The sequence below is a fragment of the Drosophila serrata genome, unplaced genomic scaffold, assembly GCF_035046125.1.
Source record: "Drosophila serrata isolate PLE 108 unplaced genomic scaffold, ASM3504612v1 contig_249, whole genome shotgun sequence".
Lineage (NCBI taxonomy): Eukaryota > Metazoa > Arthropoda > Insecta > Diptera > Drosophilidae > Drosophila > Drosophila serrata.
In genome coordinates this window covers 2370408-2396175 of record NW_028257147.1, presented here as the reverse complement: position 1 = coordinate 2396175, position 25768 = coordinate 2370408, and the positions used below count along the sequence as shown (strand labels likewise).

The following is a 25768-nucleotide window of genomic DNA, read 5'->3' as shown; positions in this document are numbered from 1 at the left end:
TAAGATATTTATTACTAAACAATATTTATCAATATTTTTTCGACAAATCATATTTTAAATCACTCAATTCGGAAAACTTTTCTATGCTAGATTTAATCAGGTTAATAAATCTGCATACTTATTTTAAAATTTTAAGAAATGAAAAGTTTTTCGAAAAATTTAAATTTTTAGGGGACTAAGCTAGATCGACTCGGTTTTTCATTCTGATCAAGAATATATATATTTTATAGGGTCGGAAATGGCTTTTTTAATGAGTTACAAGCTTCTGACTAAATTTTAAATACCTTGAAAGTGTATACAATTTTTAAAATTAACATCGGAATTAAGTATTATTAAACTTTTTTGAAGAAAGGTTTGGCATTAAGTTATTCTTGCTTTGAATATATTAAAAAATAACTTTCTTTACGACTTTTATTAATTCTTAGATTAATGCTTAAGTATTAAGATTGTTCCGAAAATTTCCGGCCTAAAATTATTTTCTTTTCTCTCGGTGTACATTTGTTTGCATTTTTGTTGCTGCTTTATCCTCGAAAAGCAGTAGCAGCAGCAGAAACGGAAAAAGTGCTCTGTAAATACGCAGCGAGACGCGTCGTATAGTATTTAGGCAGTCCTGCCGAAGGACCCTGCACCATCGTCCTCCTCCGCCCTGCTCCCCACCTATAATTGTGTGTATGTGTGTGTGTGTGTGTGTGTGTGTGTGTGTGCCAGCGTCTTTTTATGAACTTGTTAACAATCTAACGACCTTTTTGGCCCGGCTACCTCATTGTGGCTGTAGCTGCCTTCTGTATTCCGTATGTCGTGTCGAGTGGCAAGAGGTTGGCGCATCAAATGTTTGGGCTTAACAAATATTTGCATACTTTGGGGCCGCTCAGGAAAATAACATAATTTGATTTGAGCCAAAGAGAGTACGGTGAGGTAATGTGATTTTTGCTTGAACAAATGTAAACATATGTTTGCGTTTGCATAGATATTTTTGAGGTTTTCTTTTCTTTTTTTTTTTTTTTTTGTGACACAACACATCTTGTGATTTATTGGCATTTAATAGTCGGCGCTCTCGGCTCAGTGCAGGATGTAGTACATATTACATGGTCCCCTACGTAATGCACTGAAGCTGCTTAAATGACCCACAAATATTGCATGAGCCTATTGCCCGGTGGCCAGTGCTAAAAGTATTCAGTGCAAGGACCATCACTCTACTCCGGCAGCTATACAGAAGACAAAGCTCATTATTTATTCATGGCATTCAGCACTGAAGTGTTTATGTGGCCAGTAGACCAACCTTACTTCGCATCTTGGCCACAAATTGGCTAACAGCAAGGCAGAGGCATCTCCCATGGAAAAAAAGGGACAAGTGGCTCTGAAAAAAATATGCAAATTTAACTTTTTACCCAGCATAAAAATAAACTTTTTGATTCAACCTCTAGTTTTTAGGTCTGAGCCCCGGCGCACCCGAACGAAATTGTCAATATTGTAAACAGATTCTTTTCGACCGAAGCTGATTAGATTGGCTCGGGGAGTGCGTCTGGCATTGGCTGTGTGAATGCTGTTCAATGTCCTGCCAAAATCCTCCCCTCTCCTGCCCCCGTATAATTGCTACTCTTGTTGCCAAATACAAATCCATACGTGCGGGGCAACTTTTTGCAGTGCCATTTGTTCGATTCGTTCGAATGGTAACATTTTAAAGCTTATTTGTTCTGCCCACGTACATACACCACTGTGTTCTGTGTTCCCTTGGAGACCTCTCTTTTGGTGCCAGGCCAGGGGCCTTTGTGTAAATCGTTATTGAACACTCAAATCCTAATTGCACCCATGGTGATCACTAGTAAGTGCGACTGTTTGTCCATGTTTTGCGAACGGAAAATGGTCAACTACGTAACTCATTTGGGGAATGGATGGATGCTTTATATGTGAAATGACAGTGCCGATTTGTTTAGTCCTCACAAAAGGATTGCCCCCCATGATGAGTGTCGTTTGAAGTATGATTATTTGCCAGCTTCCTGAATGTTTACATTATGATTGGGTGACTTTTAAATTGTATCTAAACTAGTTTGTTTTGTTTCTGTTTAATAAGTAGGTTGGTTGAGTGACCTAAGCAGAATATATATATGGAAATGGAAGAGTTCCTTGACATTCACTTTAGTAAATTTTGCTTTACTTAGCAATCAGGTTTAATATCACAATCAAAAAGCACTCAAATGACCAATTATTTAGCTTACTTTTATTGTACTATAATTCTCGATGCTTGCAAATACTGAAAGTCAGTAATTCTGATGGCTTTGCAATATCAGAAAAACTGTATACCAAAAGACTTTTTATATTATATATGCTATTTTTATTAATTGAATAAGTTAAATATCTTAATTTTTAAGGCATACTCTCCATACACCGAAGTCCTTACTAATTTCATAGTCACTTTTTCACTTTGCTTCCTGCTTAAATTAAATCCGCTTTGATAAATAGGGTCGGTTTTCCGCAGAACCTTTGCTGAGCAACGCAAACAATATTTACCAAGTCAAAAATATTTACAAATAAATCGAGTTCCAACCCAGAAATATAAAAAAATACAAGAAAGCAGACTAACACCAAGAAGCCGAAGCTGATATACCCTTGCAGTTTGGAATTAAATAAATAAAATAACTAAAATATTTGTATTTTTAGAATCGACATTTATCAATGAGTTTAATATAATTGTTTCGGCACATCAAATTTTAAAAAACTCGTACAAAGGCCAAAATAGCATTCGTTTCAATTCGGAAAGCGTTACTACATATGTTAGTTTTTAATAGGTTAACAAATCTGCATACTCAATTTAAAATTTAAGAAACTGAAAATGTTTACCAATTTTTGACAATTTTAACGATGTAAGCCCTTATAAAATTTTGAAAATTTGGCAAGCAAATTTATTTTGATGCTGATTAAGAATATATATAACTTATAGGGTCGGAAATGACTCCATCACTGTGTAACAAGCTTTTGACTACAATTAAAATTCTCTTCAAGGGTACACCTATGCGTATACGTAATTTTTTAAGGCTCTCCTACAAACGTCTGGAAATAAATTTTTAATAAAATCTTTAGAATAGGTATTTTTGATGTCTTTTCAAATGCATTCTAGAGGCAAACTACTGAATTGTTTTTTTACACACTAGTTCATTCTAAGGACTTTTAACCGATATGTTGTATTACCTTTATTAATTTCTTTGGGAACCTCAAAGTTTAAAAATAATATAACTCAGACAAAACAGCATTAATTTCAATTCGGAAAGCTTCCCTATGCTAGTTTTAAATAGGTTAAAAAATCTGCATACTCAATTAATAGTTTTATAAAAGTTTTTGGCAATTTTAATGATGTAACCTCATATAAAATTTGGGAAATTTTATTTTTTTCATCTTACATAGCTAGAACAACTCGGCTCTTCTTGCTGATCAAAAATATATATGAATTATAGGGTCAGAAATGACTTCTTTACAGTGTTACAAGCTTCTGACTAAAATTCAACTACCCTTAAAAAAGTATAAATATATCCAAGATATCCGTCGCCGGCAGCTAAACACAAGTTTTTCCCTTTCGCCAGATGCCTTCTATATACACACAGATAAAGTAAACAATAGTTACATTGATTAGGGTCTAATTTTTGTTTAAAGCCAAGCTCGGAAAAGGCTGTCATACAATTTGCATTTCTATGGACTATGGATTCCAAGGGACTTTCATAAATAGACGTCGGTGTATGAGGAGCAATAGAAATTTGTTCAGCAGCTGTTGTCGTCGTCGTGTATTGCCATGCATATATTAGATCCGCTGTTTTTGTACCCAGACTGCGTTTTAAATTGGGAAAAGAAGGAGAATCCTTTCCTACCCATACACTTTAATGCACAAGACCCTTGTAAAGCACAGTTGATGGAATAACATTAAACAATATGGGCGAAAACATGTCATATGTTTATTTATTTTTAGGAGCAGAGTTTCGGTGAATTGGAAAAGTTTCGTAGGAGTTCTAGGCTCGTTTCAGTGTGTGTTTTCAACAGGAAAAGTAAAAGCAAGTACATCGAAATCAAAACACATTTAAATTCGACAAGAAGGACACTCATGTGCTACTCTCCCGTCTTGCCTGAGCGTATAAGCGTATAATTCAATCAGCAATGAAAGGCTCAAGCACAATATGCTACCTACTGGCCAATATCCCTTCCAATAAGCCGCAAAAACACACCGTCATCGATCAGATATCCTACTCTCTCTCACTTTCTCTCTAAAAAGAAAATAAGACACAGAAATAAAGAGTCTCACGGAAATGGCAACAAAGGAAAGGAAAATATAACCGGCCAAGCGAAAAAATGCCCCGCAATAATAAATGATAATTGATAATAACATTTTCCTACCTTCCTTCCGACGCAAAGCAAAACGGAGTGGAAAACGGAGCGAAAAAAAGCGTATAAAATACCCGTAAGTGTATGTGGGGGAAATCAATAAAGACGATGGCGACAACATTTGGCCACAATTCCAATTTTGCGCCAGCCACCAAGCCGAAAGAAAGAATGAACGAAAAAAAATACGCAGGAACCATACAACCGAGGAACATTTCAACAATTTCCGTCACCGTCCGCCGCAAAGTGAAAATTTTCATTTCAACGATGCCGCATGAAATGTGCCATTTCTTAGACACCTCCAGCATTTCTATGCGACTGCACACCGCGGCGACAAAGTTAGACGAAATGTCATCATTTCCGTTGGGAAACTGTGCGCGCTCAACCGTCAATGCCCGGGAAAAGTGGGTATGCTGGGAAAAACCGTCGCTTAGTTTTTTTCTCTCCAGCAAATGATGGTGCTGCCTGGTTGAAAAAGGTTAACTAAGAAAGCCATGCAAATGCCTTTTTTATTTTCACCACAAAGTTTTGGGGCAGCAAAAAAGAATAATAATATTATATAGAGCGAATTTCTGGGAATCAAAGAAAAACTCTTCGCTGGTCCCAGCCAATCCCTCTTACGTTTCTTAAACGAAGCGTAAAATTGTTAAATGAGTGCGAATGTCTACAACGAAAAAGGGCTCTGCGTTCGCTTCCTTCAATGGAACCCTACTCTCGTCCTTTTGACCATTTCGCCAAGTCGGCCCTCGTACTAAATTATTGATTAACCATGTTGTTGGCTTGGCTTATTTCAACTTCTGTATGCGTAGCTCAAATTGAATTGAATTTTTCGCCGCATTACTGAACGGAATGTCAATTGATTGGTTTAGGGTCTGAGCGGGTCTGGAAAGTTTTGAATCAGTTGGGGAACCTTCTTTGATATCTATATATATAAAAATGCTCTGTTCGTGTCTACATCCTTCATAGACTCGAAAAGTTCTGAACCGTTTAAGCCCAAATTTTTACACAACATGCGTTGAGGTTCCAGCTCGGTTATTGACTACTTTTGATGTTGATAGCTTATCTGCGGTGGCGAATATATCTATTTTTTTAGCGTTTCCAAGTGCCCCTACTGCTGCGCCATCTACAGGCAGCCAGCTGAATCAAAGCATTTCCTGTCAAACATTCAAAACATATTGAAAGAAGAAACTTGAAAAGTTCTGAACCGTTTAAGCCCAAATTTTTAGAGAACATGCGTTGAGGTTCCAGCTCGGTTATTGACTACTTTTGATGTTGATAGCTTATCTGCGGTTGCGAATATATCTATTTTTTTAGCGTTTCCCCGTGACCCTACTACTGCGCCCTCTACAGGCAAGTCAAAGCATTTCCTGTCAAACATTAAAAACATATTGAAAGAAGAAATTGGAGATACAAATTTTATTTTTTGTTCAGGTTCAGTAAGAAACGAAGTCATGCCACCAAAAAAGTCGAGATTGGGTCGTTGTATTCGCAATACAGAAGCAAAAAGACGTAAGATTACGAATATGACTGACGAAGAACGGGCCTCCTTCCGAGAGACTGAGCGGCTGAGAGCAATGCATGGGAACGCGTTAATATTGCTCGCAGGGGATTTCAGACAAACGTTGCCTGTGATTTCCCGATCGAAACCAGCTGACGAGATAAATGCTTGCCTGAAATATTCTATATTGTGGAAACATGTACGTACATTACAGTTGAAGACGAATATGCGTGTCCAGTTACAGAACGATGACTCAGCCGACGTATTCTCACGACAGCTACTGGACATTGGGAACGGAAAGCTGCCAGTCAATGAGACGTCGAGAAAAATAGTATTGCCCGGGAATTTCTGTAATTTAGTTACATTGAAGGAAGAACTTATCCAAAAAGTGTTCCCCAATATCCGAATAAATTATAGGAATCACGATTGGCTCAGTGGACGAGCGATTCTCGCTGCCAAGAACAAAGATGTCTACCAGCTCAATCATGTAATCCAAAAAAGCATAGAAACTGACGAAATTACATATAAGTCGATAGATACCGTTGTGGAGGCAGAGGAAGCAGTTAATTACCCTACCGAATTTCTAAACTCACTTGATCTGCCTGGAAAGCCACCACACATATTGAAATTAAAAATAGGTGTGCCGATTACATGCTCCGGAATATAAATCAGCCGAAACTCTGCAACGGTACGCGACTCGCAGTCAAGAAATTGATGAACAACATAGTAGAAGCGACGATCATAACGGGTCCATTCAAAGGTGAAGATGTCCTCATTCCTAGGATTCCTATGATCCAGATACAGATACAGATACACCGTTCCAGTTCAAGAGATTGCACTTTCCCATTCGTTTGGCGTTTGCAATGACCATAAATAAAGCTCAAGGTCAATCTCTGGAGTTGTGTGGTCTGGATTTGGATGAAGATTGTTTTTCACACGGACAATTATATGTTGCGTGTTTACGAGTCGGAAAACCAAAAAGTCTTTATATTTACGCGGAGAATGGAGAAACAAAGAATATTGTATACCAACAAGTATTACAGAATTAAATTAATTTGAAAATGATTATTTTTTGTTTGACTTATTTCTTATGCGTTCAACCACAATATGCCACAGAGAAACGTGGCAGTCCATTTGGAGAATGGTCAACGTGTCTATTTCACAGAAAAAAATGTGCAAGAAAGAGTCCTGAATCGGCCAGCGACAACTCTGACTGCCTTCTTCACCTTATGCCAGGAAGATGATTTTGCCAGAACCTTGATGTATTCAGAAGTGCCCTCTTAACCATAATATGCCACAGAGAAACGTGGCAGGGTACAGCTAGTATATATATATAATATCATCACATGTACAATGGTCACATGAAAGTAAACTTTCCTAAATCATTACTACAATAAAATTGAACCTCATTATTTTCTGGTTAATTAACGCTCCTTCGAACCATTCAATCAAGTTCTCTGAATATGAAAATGTAATTTCCCCATAACCTAGTTAAAATTGCTTTGTCGGCTTGTTTGACATTTCAATGAATGGAAAATTTAGCACAACATCTTGATGTAGTTTTTACAAAACACATAAAGACGTTCTGCATGGATGAAAGCAAAACACAAATGATATATACACAGGTTAAGACAAAGGACTGCCACTGATATTGATGGCTTCGATGAAAACCATTGAGTCAGCCGGTCTGTCAGCCATTCATTCAACAATAAACGTCACAACAAGTTATCCTGGGCAACTGGAGGGGAGATGCCTTACTGCACCTGGAGTTTCCCCTTCCTGTTGCCAAGTTGCACCTGCTAGAGTACAAAGTTGCCTTGTGTTTAGCAACTTTGTGCGCTAAAGAAAGGGGAAAGGGAAAATGCACAAAAAGAGAGCTTAATTGAATCTGTTTGTGTACCTTTAAAGTGCATTGCCGAAATCAAAATAGACTAGTTTAGCGGCTGTAATTCGGATGCTCTCAATGTGTTCTTAAAAGTGTTTCACAGATTTAAACAGTTAATAAAATGTCTTATTTATTATAGTATACTTTTAAGCATAATTTTAACCTTAGATTTCTTCTTTGTAAAAAGACATACAAGACAGGCAAGACCTTGGAATTGCTTTTCTACTGGAATATGGGTTCCTTCTTGTTAAGTTTTATAGTTGTTCATGTTTAGTTAGTTGCGTAAAAAATCTAGACTAATTAAATTTCGTCGAACTTATGGTTATACCTATTATACAAATTTTTACAATTTAATAAAATATATAACAACATCTGTGTAGAAACTTAAAGAAGTATTTTCAAAGTTAAATGTTATGGCTGCTATGCGGGATTTTAAAGGCTCCCTAGATATATATATGTAGAATATATATTACCTAATATCCGATTAATTACTCATTTATTTTTCGCTCCTTTAAAAGTCTTTGTCCCAGCCGCTTAGCTCCTCTGGCGGCTCATAGTCATTCTCCACACCCGATGGCCCAAAGTATTGCAGATCGCTCCAACTCTTCAGAGGTCTCTTAATGGGAGAAGGTAATTGCTTGGCCTTCAGCTGCTGCCAATCCAAACTCTCGAACCAACTATGCCGCTTAATGTCTGCGATTCCCTTGCGTTGGTAACCCAATCGCTCCGCCGGCAGCTGTTTGCAGAGATGCTTGACTAGGTGCTGGGCGGATTTGGGAATCCTTGAGGGCATGTGTATGACATCAATGCCACTGAGGATTTGCTGATAGATCTTAATTTGATTAACCCCTCGGAAGGGGGTTTTACCAACCAGGAGCTCGTATATCAGAATACCCAGGGCCCAATAATCTACGGCACGATCGTGGCCACGATCCAGGATAATCTCTGGCGCCACATACTCCGGAGTGCCGGCAAAGGTGTTGGTCTTTTCATTCTGCCGCACAAACTTGGCGAAACCAAAGTCAACCTGGGTTATAAATGATAAAATTAAATAAGTAATTAATAATATAATAATAATATAATAATATAATATATGGGAATTTCTTTTCCCTACCAATTTGCAATAACCATCCGTGCCCAGCATCAGGTTCTCCGGCTTCAAGTCCCTGTAGATGAACTGATGCGAGTGCAGGTAATCGAATGCTTCAACTACACATCCGGCTATAAATTTGGCGGTCTTCTCATCGAAATATTGGCGCTTTGACATCACCGTCCACACATCACCACCCATGCAGGCCTCCATTAGGAAGTAAACGTATTTGTCATTGCGGTACGTGCGATATAACCTGAAATGAAAGTATATTTAAGTGCGGCAAGTCAGCGCATGGGTTGAGTTATGACCTACTCTACTATGAAGGGCGAGTGGCGGCACTTATTCATTACGTTCTTCTCATTGTAAACGTGCTCTATTTGATCTTGCTTGACCACCTCGATTTTCTTGATTATCTTAAGGGCCAATGCCTTTTGGTTGTAGGACACCAAGTCAACGCGTCCAAAGGCACCGCAACCCAGAGTGGCGATCTTTTTTAGCTCCGAAATGGCCACATGGGAGTATTCGTTATCAAATTCCAGGGATTTGTTGCTGGGTCTTCCACTGGTGTCACTTCGCTGACTGCTGGGCTTCTCCTGCAGCTGCTTAATGGTTCCTAAATAGCTAATGAAGGCTCTGAAAAGGACATTATAGCAATTATTAAGGGTACTGAAAGTTCCTTGCTGTAGAACTCACTCTCTGTCCAGGACGAGGACCTCAGTGCCTGGAGCATCAGCATAAACACTGGCCTGCCTCACGTCCGCATTGAGCAGTGCCTGCTCCCCAAAGTAGTCACCTCGCTTCCGCTTGGCCACAATCTGCTCCTGCTTCTGGTCATCCTGCTTCTTTATGGTCACAGTTCCGCAGCGAATGATGTAGAACTCATTGCCCAACTCGCCTTCGCGCACAATGCAGGTATCGGTCTCGTAGAATTTCTAAGGGGGAAAAAAACGGTGATAAACTTCAGCTGATTTAGAGCTTCGACATGGCCACTGATATATTACCCTCTGCAGGAGATCTACGACCTTGTGCAGCAGACTCTGGTCGAGTTCCTGCAAGAATGGAGCTGACCGCAGGAACTGCAGGTTCTCCTCGCGCTCCTTCGAACCAGAGATTTGCATGATGGCCCTAAAGGTTTCGCGGGCAATTTTCCAGACGCGTGCATCCGTTGAGGCTATAAAGTTCCGAATGAACTATTTCTTTCCTGTTATAGATTGTGTGAAATTCGGGACTCACCCTTGATGGTGGCCTGACGGGGGGCATTGTAAAGGATGGCCAGTTCACCGAATACCGTGGCGGGACCAAAGCTACCCACCAGCTGACCCGCACGGATAACATCGTACTGACCCTCCGCGGACACATATATCTCGGATCCATCCTCGTGCTCCTGGATAATGATACTGTGTTTCTTGTAGCTGGCCGGGGCCATTGCATTGATAACCATCTCCTTGCGCTCCTTGTCCATTAGATTATTGAGGAAATCATTGCGCTCAATGGCCGTTCGTATGAGATTGCGTGTGCTGCGAAGCGGATTCATGGGGGTAATAATCGCGTCTCATTCGTTTGTCTTTGCTCTCTAATTCTGCTTCACTTACACTTCGTCCTTGGCAATAAATTCGATTTCAATGTCGCCTCGAATGGGGAAATTTGGTCGGACATGGATGAGGCCACCTTCCACGCGCTGTGCCTTTGGGGACAAGGAATCGTTGGATTTTCCACTCTTGCTCTCGTCTCCTCCGACGTCCTCCTTGGGCCTAGTTCTTTGATCCTGGTAGTTTTCGTGTGAAATTGCCAGATAAAAAAATATACAAAAAAGGGAAAATGGGAAATAGATGTGTACTTATTATTTGGTTGATAAGAGCTGAGATTGCACGCCGTTTCAATGATATCAAGTGAATTAAGACTAGGCTTAGACTTTTCCCTAAAGTTTCCTTCTTTAAAAATCTCAATTGGAAATCCTTTAACATTAACCTCCATGGGCAATTCCAGTGCCATTACATGCATTTGCCGAGGGCAACTAGCCACAAATAGTACCTGAAAATAAACGCTTTCAGGCAACAGTTCGGGCATATGGTCGTGGAAACTCCGCCGTAAGAAGACCATTTCGCTGAATCAGCAACAGATTCCGTGCCGGAAGCCAGCCGGCTAAGGGCTGATTAGCCACAGACTTTGCCAATGCAGCAGATATGTATATATGTATATATCCCAGACCAAGTCCAAACCGAGGCTGGAAGGGAACGGTATTATTTGCTTGGGAGAAAGTTTTAGTTCGTGTCTGTTTGGCGAACAATTAACATTCAACTTGTTTTTACAAGTGTGCCGAGCGCACGATACAATTGTTAGCAGCTGTTGCCAGTTTCATTTTCTCTGCGGAGAAGGCCCCCTCAGGCAATATAAGGTTAAGAGGGTGGAGGAACATTAGATACGTACGTTGACTCTCACATAAAAGTTGCCTTAAACACACACAGAGTGTAGGAGATTGTGGTTACTCGACACATGGCTTTTGATTGCCCCTGATCTTCCCTAAATTCTACTCCGAGAGCTTTAAACTGTTTCGTCTTTAGTTTGAAATATTTTTTGCCTAATTTAAAACCTATTTATGTGGCAAACAAGAGATATATTTTATAACAAAGCTGCTTGAAAGTCTGTTTGCCTATTGGAAAACTAATAAGCAAAGATTTACTATGCGTGTCGCAGAGGAAACTTTTAGTTTTAAGTTCTTGATTTATTTAGAAAAAAATCACTAAGGGGCTATAAAGTATTTGGTTTATATATAAAGACCAAATTCATATCATATTTAGACAGAGAAACACTTTAAAGAACATGATTTACTATAGTTTAAACTTAATTACAAACCCCATCAACACTGATTTATATTTAAGCGAGAAAATAAATACGAAACTAACAACTTTTGCTAAATAAATCTCAAAAATAATAATACATAAATATTATTTGATAACAGAAACGTATTGTTGTCTAACATATTATTGTTCTTTCAAAGTTCCACAATAATTTTAGAGTTTTAATCAGAAAAGTTTTAATTGTGTCGGTTTTAGAGTTTCAAGAGAACATAAAATTTGTTTGGTAATATGCTCATTTTTATACAAATATATAAATAAAACAATTCATATTTCTTCTACAGATTTTAAATTTAAATTCTATAAACACTTTTATCTGGTATCGAAGGCATTCACTAAGCTGCACCACCTTTTCCCATTTACTAACTGGTAATAGATAGCCTGGCTCTTCTTTTATTCCCAACTGACTGATGTTCGAGGAAATGGTGCGAAAGCCGCAAGGTTCTGGCCAGTTGACGGTCCTGTCATTTGGCAGAGGACACACACACACACCCCCCTCATTACTTACTTGATTATTCGCCGCCTGCTCGTCCTGTGCAGGACGCTCTGTACTCCGCTTCTTGCGCAAGTGAAGCGGAGTTCCGGGCACAAGGAGCTCCGGAGGCATTGGCGGTGCCGGCGGTATGTTAATATCTGGCATCGTGGACACACGTCGACGACGGTGACTGTCTGCCGCCTGGCTCTTGGCCTGGGGATAATTGAGTGACACATTGCTAGAGCTCTGGGTACGAAGGGGCGGAGCCTGGAGGTTCCTCTTGCTGTTGCTGTTACTGTTACTGTTACTGTCCTGTTCCCGTCGCTCCTGTGGCAGGAAACCATTTGTCAGCTTGCTCTCCCCGCTACTGCAGTTGTTGTTGTTGTTGGTATCACCACTCTGGCAGGACAAGGTGTCATCTGTTTGGTGGGCGCTTAGTTCCTGCGTGTGACCAATGAAAAACTTTACGGGCGCCTCGGTCTCGGTATCGGTGCCATGAGTTGTGGCACCACCATCATCGGTGCCGCCCTCATCAATTATGCCATTCACATTCACTTTGAGTTTTGACTTGCCGCCATCTACGACATCATCATCATCATCGGCATCATCGGCATCGGCATGTGCATTAGAAGCCACATCGTCGTCCTGGACCTCCTCCACATCAATGCTGGGCACCTCGGTGGGCAGGGCCGTGGGTCGCCGCTCTTTGACTGGTTTTAATTTTGAATTTGAGCGTTTGACATTAATTGCATTGGCCACCCTCTCCTCCTCCTGCTGCTGCTGCAGCCTGGCCCTGTTCGAGTGGAACTTCTTCTCCAGGCCATTGTTTGCACTGCCATTCTCGGCCACAGGCTGCAGCTGCGAGGAAGATGCCAGCAAGGATGCGGAGGCTGTGCCCACGGAGACGGAGGCGGGCTGCTGCTGTCTCAGCCGTTGAAGTTGGGCCTGGAGGCCGGAACAGCACCCCAAACATTTACCAAGACAAACAAAGCGGTGCAAAAGTTTCGGCATTGGGTGTTGGGTGTTCAGTGTGTTGAGTGTGTTGAGTGTGTTGAGTGTTCGGTGTTCGGTGGACATTGGAGGCGTTGTCGACAGTGTGTATATATATTTACAAGTTTTTTGTGCCGATATTATTGTGTACAGCGCGAATCGTTTGAAAGTATAAGAAACATACAAGCATGTGTGCAAATATTAGTTGAGTGCCGCCAAGCAAGTGGAGCAAGTTGCTCCGCGGTACCTTACCTCGCTGGCACTGTGTGTTATTATGGGCGAGTACAGTGGCTTCTCCTCGCGGCGAATATACAGGCCAATTTGCTAGAAGGGAGGAAAATAGCATTAGTTTCAGTCTATAAAGGGTATTACAATTATCTAATTTAGCATACATTTTAATTCAACAATATCCTGGATATAATATATATATTTAACAAACATATTTCACTGCCCCAAAATAAATTGAATCAATATTTGCATTTCCCATATTTATATGTTCAACAAAAACTCAAAACAATTTAAAATGCACAGCAGTAAATTCTACAAAACTGAATAAATGCTTGAAAATCAAGCTATTATTCACTTGTTAGTTTGGCATTTAATCTTTGATTTCTGATTTGATTTTCCTCTCTTTTCCATTTCATTTCCCATAAAAATAATTTGATGCTTAACACCTCTTACTGAGGATTATTTTGACCAATCTCTGGATCTGTGGCCATTGTCAATGTAACCCTCCATTAAGCCGGCAACCGAACAAGGAATTTGCATTGCCATTTTGTCCCTTAAATACTGGGCTTTATTCTTCCTATTTTATGTTCCAATACTCTTGGCTCTCAAGTTGCCCTTTTGCGTCCCTTTTTTTGTGTTGTTGTTTGTTGGCCTTTTCAACACGTCAAGTGAGGATTTCCTGGGCACTATTCCTAGATTGATTGGCTTAAACTGGCGATGATAGTCGGGCTTTTGAGCAAATCTCACCAATTTCCATAAATATACATAGGTATTTCAGTGTGTGTAAGAAACTTATTATTCAATTTTGATTTTATGATTTGCATTTTAGTCAAAAGTGAAGTGTTAAGACACGAAATTTGACGTGTAAAATTTAAGTATTTTCGTGCTTTGAAATTAAAAAAAAAAAAAATAGAGTCTTAAGGTCATATAAATATTTATAAGCGATGCTTGGAATATTTAAAGTTTTCTTTTGTTATATAAATATAATATAGTTAAGATTGCAAATTTTACTTCACAATTTGAAGTACCTTTTCAAGAAGTTTCAAAGCGATAATTATATCTTCATTATTCTTAAAATATTCTTGGGCAATTGTAGTTCCACATCTACTTTAAAGCCTGGGAAAACACACAGCTTGTTTAGGGAATATTGTGGTAGGTTCGCAAAGTTTTTTTTTTTCAATTTTTTGTTTTCAATTTATGTTTTTAATTTACCACCCCGTTTAAAAGTTTCACCATACATACATACAATTTGAGCTCACCCATGGGGAAAGCTCTCACATCTTATCTTTCAATTGGCGTGGGGCCTAATGAAATATTCAGACCCTGTTTGGGGGCCTAGTGCAGGCATAAATAAACACGTGTCAATTTGCGAGTCGCCTGGCTGGGCTCTGCTTTGATATGCTAATCGACCTAAACGACGGCAGTTTTGACAGGTTTTCCGTTTTCCCACGGAAGCGCCGAATTCTGTTTTTGGCGATAAAGTCACCGATAAGGTTGAAGCCCGCCCAGGCTGCACTTGAAGGAGGCATTTCTTTTTGTGGGAAAAGAGATGGAAATGAAAGGGCTTCTAAAGAGCGTCTTTAATGCACAGAAATAAAATTGGATTTTTAAAAATAATTTAATTAATACTTTATTCACTTTGATTTGTTGTTATCTTTATATAACAGAAGAGAATCAAAATAGTTTTGGGATATATCTTTAAACATTTAAGTCAGACTCTTGCATATATTTTTCGTATGTTCTGCTTTATTCTATAGAATATTACTATATTTTCCTTGCAGTGTACACTCGTTCTGTTAGTCTGAGCCATTTTAAGCATTCCTCGCCGAAGGGCGTTTGCTTTTCTAACGGCTTTGGCCCCGAACGTCCCGCAGTTATTTAGAATTACTGTGACGTGTAAGCTGGTGCGTGCAATCACGTTCATTGTCGTTCCCGCGCCTAGAACCATGTCAGATGTACGTACACACATATACAGATGATTCTGCAGATAGCCGGAGACATCCGACGGATCCTGCATATTTATACGTCATTTGGAGCACTCCGGCTGCAAGCTGCTGGCACTCACAGAGCACAGAGATTTCCCTTCTGGATTTATGCATGAGTTTGGGGTGTATGACTCTCAGCTGTTTTTATCCCACACCTATTTATATGCATGCTTATCATATTTTTGCATATCTAATACCAGCGACGACTCGTCGCAGAATGTTTGTTATTGATGAAATGCCAAGATTGCAGAAAGTCAAGTGTCGTGCAGAACTTGAATTTTGTTCCGATAAGTTTCCATGTAGCCATGTGACCAATTTGCAAAAAGAATAATAATGCAAATATATGTTATGTGTGTTCATGCAATTCTTCTATATGCCTTTCATCAATCAAAAAATATGTTCCAAGAGGGGGGAAATACAAACAAACAACAAGGTTTGTTTTGTATCGAACACAATATCAATACATTTGGTTTTTTCCCCATTTGACATATTATTTTCCCAGTAATAAATGAAAAAAAAAAAAAAAATATATATATATATATACATATGTATTTGTGGGAATCAATGGGCATTAAAGATTCTGCACTCGAGTTTTTGCCCCGGTTTTTTGTGCCTGTGAGATAAGCCTGTTAAAAAGTGAACGTCATGGGCAGAAAAAATTAATGATAAGAGGAAACAAGGTTTTGCTCCAACGGCAGTTTAGCGTGATTCAATACCCTATAATGCAAGGTTATTTCAGTTTGTAAATATACAATAGAAAAATGTCAGATATTTATGGATTAGTGAGTCAGTCAGAAACAAAACCGATGGCAACTGTATACTTCTTTTTTAATTTTAAAAGTAACTCTGCTGTGGGTTTTAGAGTAATCATTGGGATTTTAACTATAAGTTTAACTTAATAAAATAAAAATATGTTAACTAAATTTGGTACCTCAAACAATTTATTGCATTCTATAGATCTTTATGTTATGTTTATATATTATACTGAACTTAAAAAGGATATAGATTATAAGAAGGTGGTCTACTAATTCGAGGCCCATAAAAACCCCCTGTAAGCCCCTGCTAATTGATTACTAACCTTCCTGTATTGTGCTTCCCCTTGATGTACTTCAATGATTGCTTCAATTAAATATTGACAAACATTTATCATAGAGTACCTGCTAAGTCGTAACTCTACCCCATTTATTTGCACTTTATTTTCTGTTTCGCTACACATTATTTATGGTTTTTTCTCGCCGCCCCGATTAACTTAATTAAGCACTTGATGAACTTATCAGGGGGACTTATCAGACAAGTGCAATACCAGAGCGTGATCTGTGGCATGCGGAACTCACCACGGGGCTATCTTGTGTGTTGAGTATCGTATCGGTGTTTTCATCTTGGGCGGGGGTAAATTTGTTTTTGCTGCGATGATGGAAAAGTCGGGGAAAGCAGGCCATATTGTAGCCGCAGGATATATATATTTATCTATATCCTTGAGTTTACTTTTTTTGTTGGATATATGTGTGTTTTTAAGGCAGTTGCTATGTTGGGGTAAAACACACTCTCGCTCTTTTTTATCTCAAATCGTTGACTGCGGCTGCCGATGCGTGTGGGTTCAACACTTTGATTGCCCCGGCCATATTCCGTGATTTATGGTCGAGGATTTAATTGCGGCTATAAATTTGTTGTGTTCGGTTGCAATTGTCGCGGATTATGTATGCTTCGACTATTATTTCGATTTACTTCGGTACATTGAATACTCATTTGCTTTAAATTGATTAGCTTAGCCGGCTGGGTATTAGTAGGAGAAGGGGGAAGTACTTTTTTATATGATTCTTTTAAGATCTAATCAGAATAATCAGGCTTGTTATAGTTGTTTTTTCTTGGAAGTATTTCGATTCAAAATTGTTAATAATACTTTTCATAATACATAACAGCATAAACTTATTTTTGGTAAATATTCAATTGAAACTGTACAGAAATCTGCCAGCTTATTGCTTTCTAACAAGTAAATTTGGCTTTAGATTTGTTTAAATCTAGTTAAGAAAATAAATTGTTATTAAGCTGACTTAATTAGAGATTCAGAAATATTTCAAATAAAACTTGAAGCTTTAGAAGACTTTTCGTGAGGCTTAAAACCCTCCTTCCAGGGAAAAACTAAAAACACTCGATAAGCTAGCAAGCCGGAGATTGAGCCTGCCATCATCCTTCACTTTTGGGCATCACAAAAAAACAAAAGGATCTGAAAGTGGCGCTCTAAATTCTGGGATGACCACATCCGTTTATCAACTGTCCCAGAAAGTGAAGGCAAAGCATTTGCTTTGCATCTGATAAATTTTGTTTGTTGGCGAACAAAAGTTTCAAAGTTCAAAAACGATGAGCATCATCAGCCGGCCAGAGAAATGGGCTGCTTTAATTACCGCCTCAGAGCAAAAGTGGCAGCAACTCCGCCGGATGAGTCAGAATGCTTGCTGGCTTTTATCATTGGGCCTCTTATCGTCTCAAATGCCTAATTGTTTTCTATTTATGCGGGGGGATTTTCATTGTTTGGCCAAAAGCTCTAAAACAAATGCCTTGAACGGCAACAATGCTGGGGGATTGCCGAATGCCCGTGGCTTGGAATATTAACAAATTTACTGGTCTCAAAAATTTCACACATATATATAACTTCTATATACTAGTATATATGGTATATCAACAGTGTATTGTATTGTATTTCCTTATACGATTGCCCGATAACGGGCCGAGCAATCGGAAAATAAAGAACTCCGGGTCCCCGCTGGATTTCACAGTCATATTTGTGTTTTGCTTTCCCAGTTCATGATTCGCTTTTTAAACAAAATAACCGGAGAAAGACCCTAGAGAATTGCGAGAGGCGCCTGTCACGAGTCACTCACTCATTTATATTAATTTATTGACATTTTCGTTTGGAGTTATCAGCGCACTTTTCCACTTCTTTACTTGTTGTTCCTCGCTGGCTTTTAATGCTGTTATTTCATTGCATTTCATAATGAAGTTATTGCCTGATTTCTTTCTTCTTCATTGGTTTTGATTTCGTTTATTGATCTAACATAAACTTGACGACTGTTTTTGTCCAAGGGAACTTTACGGTGTTCTATCCGATAAGAGTTTCTTGTTTTTTTTTTTTTATTTTTATGGCAGCGCAAAGGTAAAGTTCACGTAATTTTAAAAAACTATTGGGAAATTTATGTCATCATTATGTTGACCAAGGGAAAGAAAGGAAAATATGCACTGACGCATACGTTATTTTTCACTTCAACACTCAAATGTTTCCTCGAAGTTGTTTGAGAATATGTCAGCCATATCTTTTGATTAGATATCAATATCAGCGAACTTCAAGATGATTGATATATATATTTTTTGTTGACTTTCAATTTGTCAAAATGAATGGAAATAAATTTTTGGAATGGAAATAATATGGATATTTCCTATATTTTCTGCGATTGAAACACTTGAAATTCACTTTTCCGCCGACCACTTGAGCCGTTCACGCCGAACTGGCATGTCACTAAAGCACTGGACACTTGGACACTTGTGCACTTGGGGGTGGAATTTTTTTGGGAACACATAACACACATATATCGCGCCATTAACACTTCCCAAATGAACCGCAACGTTTTGGTCATTTTACAAGATCGCACGTAACAACTTCCGCCGCCATTTCGGGTCTGAATCACTTTGGAATCACTTTGACTGCGGTGCCCCAAGGCTGCCACCCCGGTGGTGCCTGAAGGGGGGTGGGATTCGAGTACTTCACTGAGAGCCACACCGATCCGTATATACCTTCCGCACACCTGCCGCCGTGGAGGCTGATAACTCGACTAATTTAACGCGGCCAATTTAAATTGGCAATTTGCTCGACGCGGTAACGCTGGCTCCGACGCCAGCAGCGCCGTTAACTGCGACTGCGACGGCAACGCCGACAGCCGCCTAGCTATATGTTTATCGGTATCAGTTTGGAGTCGAGTGCCTGCCTAGCGGCTTATCTATGGAGAAGTGTTTGGGTATGCCGGGCGTCACTGTTAACGCGGCACTGTGGTCTCTTGGCCCCAAAAGTTACATGGGAGTAGAACTAAGGGGGGGAGGCTTGATTTTGTAACACGCTATTATACTATGATTTATCAATAAATATTGCCAGATAAAGTTTATATTTGAATATCGCATTCAAAACAAGGCCTACATTTGGCTTAACTTGACCCACACTTTCTCCTATATAAGGAATTGATTTTTAAGTTTAGCGCACAGAAAAGTCTAGTTACTGAATCTAATAACAATACAAAGGGTCTTTTAATTTATAGTTCTCATTATTTATATACATATATATTGATTAACTTGGTCAGTACTTTGCCCGCCCTAAGGTAATTAATTTAATTAACTAAACGTAGCTGGTTACATTATTTTTGATACATTATCAGTGATTTTTAAATCACTGATTTTTAAATTAACTAAAGAGAAAAATATTACGTATACGTACCATTGACCCACAACTTTACTTACTTTTTGTTAATGCAAGTTTAATATAAATAGTTATGTTACATTTTTATTGTTATTTAAATTCTATTATTCTTCTTTTTATTCTCTAAGCCCTGAAGAACTGGAAAATCAAGTTAAGGGAAGCACAACCTTTACAGAATTGTTAGCCTTTTTACTTTATATATATATATACATATACTTTGTTTGTCATAGCGAGTACGTTGCCCCATTTGGGTAACCAACTTTATTAACTGAAGGCATATGGTTGCATTATTTCTTATAATTCAAACCTAATCAGGGATTCTTAACTTAACCAAAGATGCAAATATTACGTATACGTACCATTGTCCCACTACTTTACTTATTTTTTTATTTATTTTTTTTTTAATATAAATAATAAAATGACATTTTTTCCAACTCAAATATAAAACACTAACCTTCTTCCCGACGCAAAATAAAAATTTAAATCAAATTTAAAGTTAACTAAGGATACACATATTACGTATACGCACCATTGTCCCACAACTTTACGTACTTTTTTATTTATTAAATTTTAATATAAATAGTTAGATTAGATTTTTATTTCCTCTTTAATATAACCTTCATCCTGATGCAGAATAAAAATTTAAATCAAATGGGTTGACAAATCACCAGAGCTGCGGCATTGCAAATTAGAATTCCTCCAGCGTTCCACGATAGGCGCAAAGTTCGCGACTTTAGGCGTCGCAGTTTTTTATTCATTATGCCTTAAATGCGTAACTAAAGCAATTTCCAAGTAAAACTCATTTTCACCCTCGAGTTCTCGCCCCCAAACACAAGCAAACCCCGCGGTGTTCTACGTGCTCATATGCTGCTCCCGGGTTGCGCCTAAAAGTATGCACGTATCTTCTGACGTTGTCGTTTGATTAAACTTGTTAACACACACACACACAGCGGAAAGAAAAGCCCGAGCGGATGCCAAAGTTTGTCAGGCCATCACTTTAAAGTCAGCAAAGAAGTCGACGGTGCGGACTCATTTGGGTCCCGAAGAAGCATAAATTCCGACATACCATGGGTATATGTATATGTGCTGAAACACGACAGGAAGTTCTATTGCATAATCTTATTAACCACATACACAAACAGATAGAGACCAGAGTACACACTATGAATACGAAATAATTTATGCATTCAGATCCTCGGTAGCGGCATTTGCCCGGAATTGTTGACAACTTGTCTACGGTTTGTGGCAATCCGCATTTTGATTTGCTTTGCCCAAGTTTTTACTTATCCGATTAGCCCGTCCTAATTACTATACAGCCTGTGTGTTTGCATAGCTGTAGCAGCGCGGTCACATCTATTTGAATTAGATTAGTTTTGATTGCATTCCTATTTGGCTTTGCTCGGTCTGAGAGTGGCAAACATATTTATTAACTCGTCTCGGTTTCGATGAGCCAACTGAATTAAAGTCAAAAGAACACAGCACAGTTGATGTCAATCTAATAGCATATACATAGATAGATAAAATTGATTTGAATGTATTTTTTTGTGCAGTTTATAGATACTAGTTTTCAAAAATATTAACCGGATAAAAGAATTTTTGTAATATAAGTAGAATATAACAATAAAATATCTGAAATTTACTTTATCTTAAACATATAGAGCAACATATTGGGCACTTGGTTTCAATTATGTTATGCTGCATTTTCCGTGATCCTTAGATTAACCTTAGGACGCTTTCTATATTTTTAGCAGTAGACATCACAGTGATGAACTAAGAGAAACACGAAAAAAATACTGTGCCCTCTTTTTTTGACCAACTACACACTTATGGCTAGAAAAAAGTGAACGTTGGAAATATGGGAAAACAATTTGGTAGCCTAAAAGAAAAGCGCGGCAGCAACGGCAACTACGAGAGCTGTGTGTTTGTGTTTTATGGCCCACGGAGCCATGATTGATGCGCTCCTCGAGCTGCTCGCCGCTTTAGTGGATTTTCAAATTGCTTTTTTCCCGCTGACAGTCGACGGCTCGCCAACGTGGAAAGCCGGCGGCAGTTATTCAAATGCAAACGACAGCTGTCAAAATGGTTTTAACTAAAAATTCGACTTTATCTTTACCCTTTTTCACCCTCTCTCCCCACTTACTCCTCCACTTGCAGGCTCCAGCGCAAAAAATGGGCCAACTGTCAATGAGTGACTGCCGGGCCGCGGCAGTAGTCCACGTCCTCGTCGGATCTCCTGGCGCATGATAGGCAAGCTGCTGGTTGCAGAAATACTAACATACATATACGTCAGGAGTTGGAGGAGTCAAAGCCAGGTCAATGACCGTCGTCTTTGGGCTCCTGCCGCTGATCCTGCTGCTGCTGCTGCTGCTCCTGCCGCCGGTGCCGGTGCTGACCCACCAGACGACAGATGCCGCCGCCGGTAACCATCAGCAGCATGTGGCGGATCAGAAGTTCCAGCTGCCAGCCGTTCCGCTGCCCCCACCGCCGCCCTTCTCCGCAGCCGGGCATAACTTTGCGTTGAATGCCTTTGCCGGGGCAGAGTCCTCCATGGGCGGCCACTCTCTAGGACCATCCTCCTCCTCATCCGGTGGAGTTGGCAGTTCCGGATGCGGTGGCATGTTGCGGGCGCGCCATGGCGTCATCCAGACACCCAACTTCCCACATCGCTTCGGCACGCCCATCGAATGCGTTTGGATAATCGACGCCTCCGATCTGCCCTCCACCGGCCAGAATGTCTCCATTGTGGTGTACCTGACGCAGCTTTATGTGCTGAGCGGTCTGAAGTTCACGGAGTACATGTACTATTCGGATGACTTCAAGGTACCCGCCCATCGGGTCTTTACGCTCACCGAAGACGATGTGACCCAGGCCACATGGGTGCAGTTCCACAGCCAGTACCTGGAGATACGGTTCACAATGGCCACATTGGATGGAACTCATCTGCGGGCACTGGATCGTCTGTTGGATGTCTATGGATTCAACATCACCTACGAAGTGCAGAATGAGGTGAAGACATCGCAGTGTAATGCCCTGCAGTGCCGTTTCCTGGGAGATTGCTTTGCAAGTGCTGATTACAGGTGAGTTTCTGAAAATGATTGCCTTGAAATGTATTATTTTTTTAAATCACTGTGGAAAACATAAAGCCGATTTTATCTCAAAGTCTTATAATTTATTGAAAATTACACTACTTTTAAAGATAATTGCCAAAGCACTTAATTAAAGAAAGTCACAGACTTTGAGCTAAACCCTTTCTGAACTCCAACTATATATATCATTTACAAATCGCTTGACATTCGAACAACTTTGTTCAACATTTTGAAAATGCAATTAATAACTGGCAAGCGAATGAACTTCCCAGGACTGGGATGTATTTCGCAAACATTTGTTGCCCTTTTTTTGTGTGAAAGCCCTGAGTTCAACTACTCAAGCGATCCGGCAGTCTGCAAAACTGAGTTCCCGTGGGCCATGAGCACCTGCGTCCGGACTCAGGACTCTGCAGCATGTAGAATATTTAAGCGCCGGCAAAAACTTTTACGACTCCCATCGACCCTTTTGGAAAATATGGCAAGAGAAAGTGAAAATGGTTGAGAACGGGCCCGAGATTTCAATGGTTTTGCAGAGCACAGAGTTCGTTTTAGACAAAATCCGAGCACATGGAAAATCACCGGCAGGTAAACCTAACCGATGAAACTGTTAACTGCTTGCACATCAATCTTTTCGCCCCCTTTTTTGGGTAAAGTTGCTCCGCTGGCAGGGCTTTGCATTTTGGGCCCTGGCCGGGAATCAGAGAAGTCGAGTACGCGGGGTTCAAGGCTCTCGACCTAAACCAAGTGGGAGCCATACATTTGTAATGTTTCAATAAGTGGAGCGCCCGAAAACAAGCATTCCGCCCTTGCCCTGGTCTCGCTTCCCTGGCCAGACAATGGACGGATACGGATACGGATGGCAACCCGTGTCAGTGAAAAGAAAAGTACAAAACGTATGCATATACACACACATACACACACGCGCTAAAAGTTGAAAGTCAAAAGGAAAGCGGAGAGCTTGATGCATTTTCCCTGGCAGCCGGCAAAAATCCAGGTAGTGAGTGGGTTTTATGAATAAGCTCCGCAATTGAGTTTGACAAGCTCGACGGCGAGGACTTGTGGTACAATGCCGTGACATGTCGTGGACGTGGGTTTCGTATATACCATTTTTTTGCGGGTTTGATTAATTGAGGAGTGCCTGCCCGATGCAGAGTGAAAGCATGAGTTGGAAAAAGCCCCGAGGAAAAGCCTTGCCTAGCCTTGGCTTGTCCCACTGGCGTAGAGAATAAAATTACATTTTCAATTGTTATCCAATTATAAAGTTGAATGCCAGCAAATAGACCATTTCAGGGCAATTAACGCGTAAACAGGACACGGGACAAGGACGCCCCCTCTCCTGGCCAGGAGGTTAAACAAATCAAATTAATTGCGCAAAAACTTTTGGCAGCTCGAAATTGCAACTTCGACGCCTACATAATTATTATTAATTGGCCGGCCCAGGGCCCAAGGACGCGCATTTGGCCGCGCTAATTGAATATTAATATCAATGTCGAAACGAGAGTGAAGTGTGCTTGTTGCCGGTTGGCAGCTGCCTGAGGGCTTGGGAGAAATTAATATAAAAGTGACAGCTGAACTAGAGAAGTTGCATTGCCCCAGAAAGAAAGGGAGAGTCCTGACGGTCTATATATATAATTTCGCGCCTGCCACGTAGCGGCCCGTAACTTAATTACCAACTGGAGGCAAATGAGCAAAGGCCTGTTCCATTCCGTTCCCTACGTGCCTCAGATAACAAAGTATGTGCCACGAACCGACCTACTACCCAATATCTCTCAGTGCACGATGGAGCGAGTGAAATGTGCGGGGTTGTCAAGTGACTTGTGTCACAGCCAAGGCATCACAGCTGCTCTATACTACTACTCGTGCTCGTGCTCCTATAAACAACGAAACAGTCATGCTCATGTTGTCAAATGCCATCCCAAAACCTAAAAGGAGAGGGGGGAATCCCCCTGCAGGACCCCAGTGCCTGGCAGCTCAATCTCACACTGCATCCTCGTTTATGGCACTCGTTTTCAGCATCTCCTTTGTTAAGTTAATGTGCGAAAAATGCATAGCATCGGAGAATGCTAAATAGATGATAAAAGCGTGGGGCGGAGCGACTTTCCTGCCATTTTATGTGGCACCCAGTGCGTATGCTTAGTCCTCCCCCGTTTATTAATTTTTTGCCGCCACTGTTGTGCTTGTGTTGGGAGCGTCATCCCATTATGGCTACAGTGACAGTATGTATACACAGTTGGGGTTGGATAAATAGTGCTGGAAATAAAAGATTTAGAGTTAATTATAATATTCAATTTTGAATAACAAGATAAAATTTTATTTAATGAGTTCACTGTGTAGAACGATGAATTGGTATAAGGTATAATCAGAATAATACAAAAATATACTTATCAGATATTTATTATATGAATTCTAACCAGCGTTGCAAGAACTCATTTAGTTCAAGAAAACTTCTAATAACTTCTTGATACTTCAAGCTTAGTTTATGACTTTAAGAGATGCCTAAAACTAAGTAATGGTCTGAAAACTCCTTTGAAACTTTAACAACTATACTTTTGGCCTCCACTGTTTATGTGTTAGCATTTTAATAAGCTTCTTCGCATGCGTAAAGTAAAAGTGTCAAGTGTTGCCAAGCTTATAGCTGATGAAAGACTGTTACGAACAAAAAACAGGCTAAAATTTAATCTTTCTCTCCTGTCACTTCTGTGGCACATTGTTTTGGTTTAATTTATTTTATTTACTGATTGCCATTTATTTTTGGAAATCGCCACCCCAGTACCGCCCCAAGCTCATTAATGTCGACGACCACTAACCCTATTTAATTGCCAATAAACTTGTGTAAAATATTCAAAATGCTG

At 39.9% G+C, this 25768-nt stretch overlaps 2 protein-coding genes across 8 annotated transcripts in view; one reads left to right on the top strand and one right to left on the bottom strand.

Moving 5' to 3' along the window:
- The window catches only part of LOC110187369 (uncharacterized), a 138052-nt gene that overhangs the window by 15227 nt on the left and 97057 nt on the right, over positions 1–25768 (top strand). For 2 of the 3 annotated variants that reach the window (XM_086832565.1, XM_086832563.1), the window contains exon 3: positions 21985–22907. In XM_086832565.1, the coding sequence (XP_086688691.1) occupies positions 22856–22907 (52 nt within the window). In that variant the 5' untranslated portion in view covers positions 21985–22855. Of the gene's footprint in view, positions 1–21899; positions 22908–25768 lie in introns of those variants that run through there. The other variant, XM_086832564.1, reaches the window with a different exon arrangement.
- Positions 7850–19506, bottom strand: LOC110187360 (cGMP-dependent protein kinase 1). 5 transcript variants are annotated; one of them, XM_086832327.1, is made up of 11 exons: positions 18251–19506; positions 16706–17144; positions 13411–13482; positions 12202–13113; positions 10431–10603; positions 10072–10355; positions 9840–10009; positions 9532–9770; positions 9151–9471; positions 8860–9091; positions 7850–8772 (listed from the first exon to the last, which is right to left on the bottom strand). In XM_086832327.1, the coding sequence occupies exons 2-11, from the start codon at positions 16808–16810 to the stop codon at positions 8257–8259; spliced, it is 3024 nt and encodes a 1007-aa protein (XP_086688453.1). In that variant the 5' UTR covers positions 16811–17144; positions 18251–19506; the 3' UTR covers positions 7850–8256. The 5 variants fall into 5 exon arrangements, with proteins under 5 accessions (XP_086688453.1, XP_086688454.1, XP_020812411.2 ...); XM_086832328.1 differs by having other exon boundaries at positions 19158–19274; XM_020956752.2 differs by having other exon boundaries at positions 19127–19143.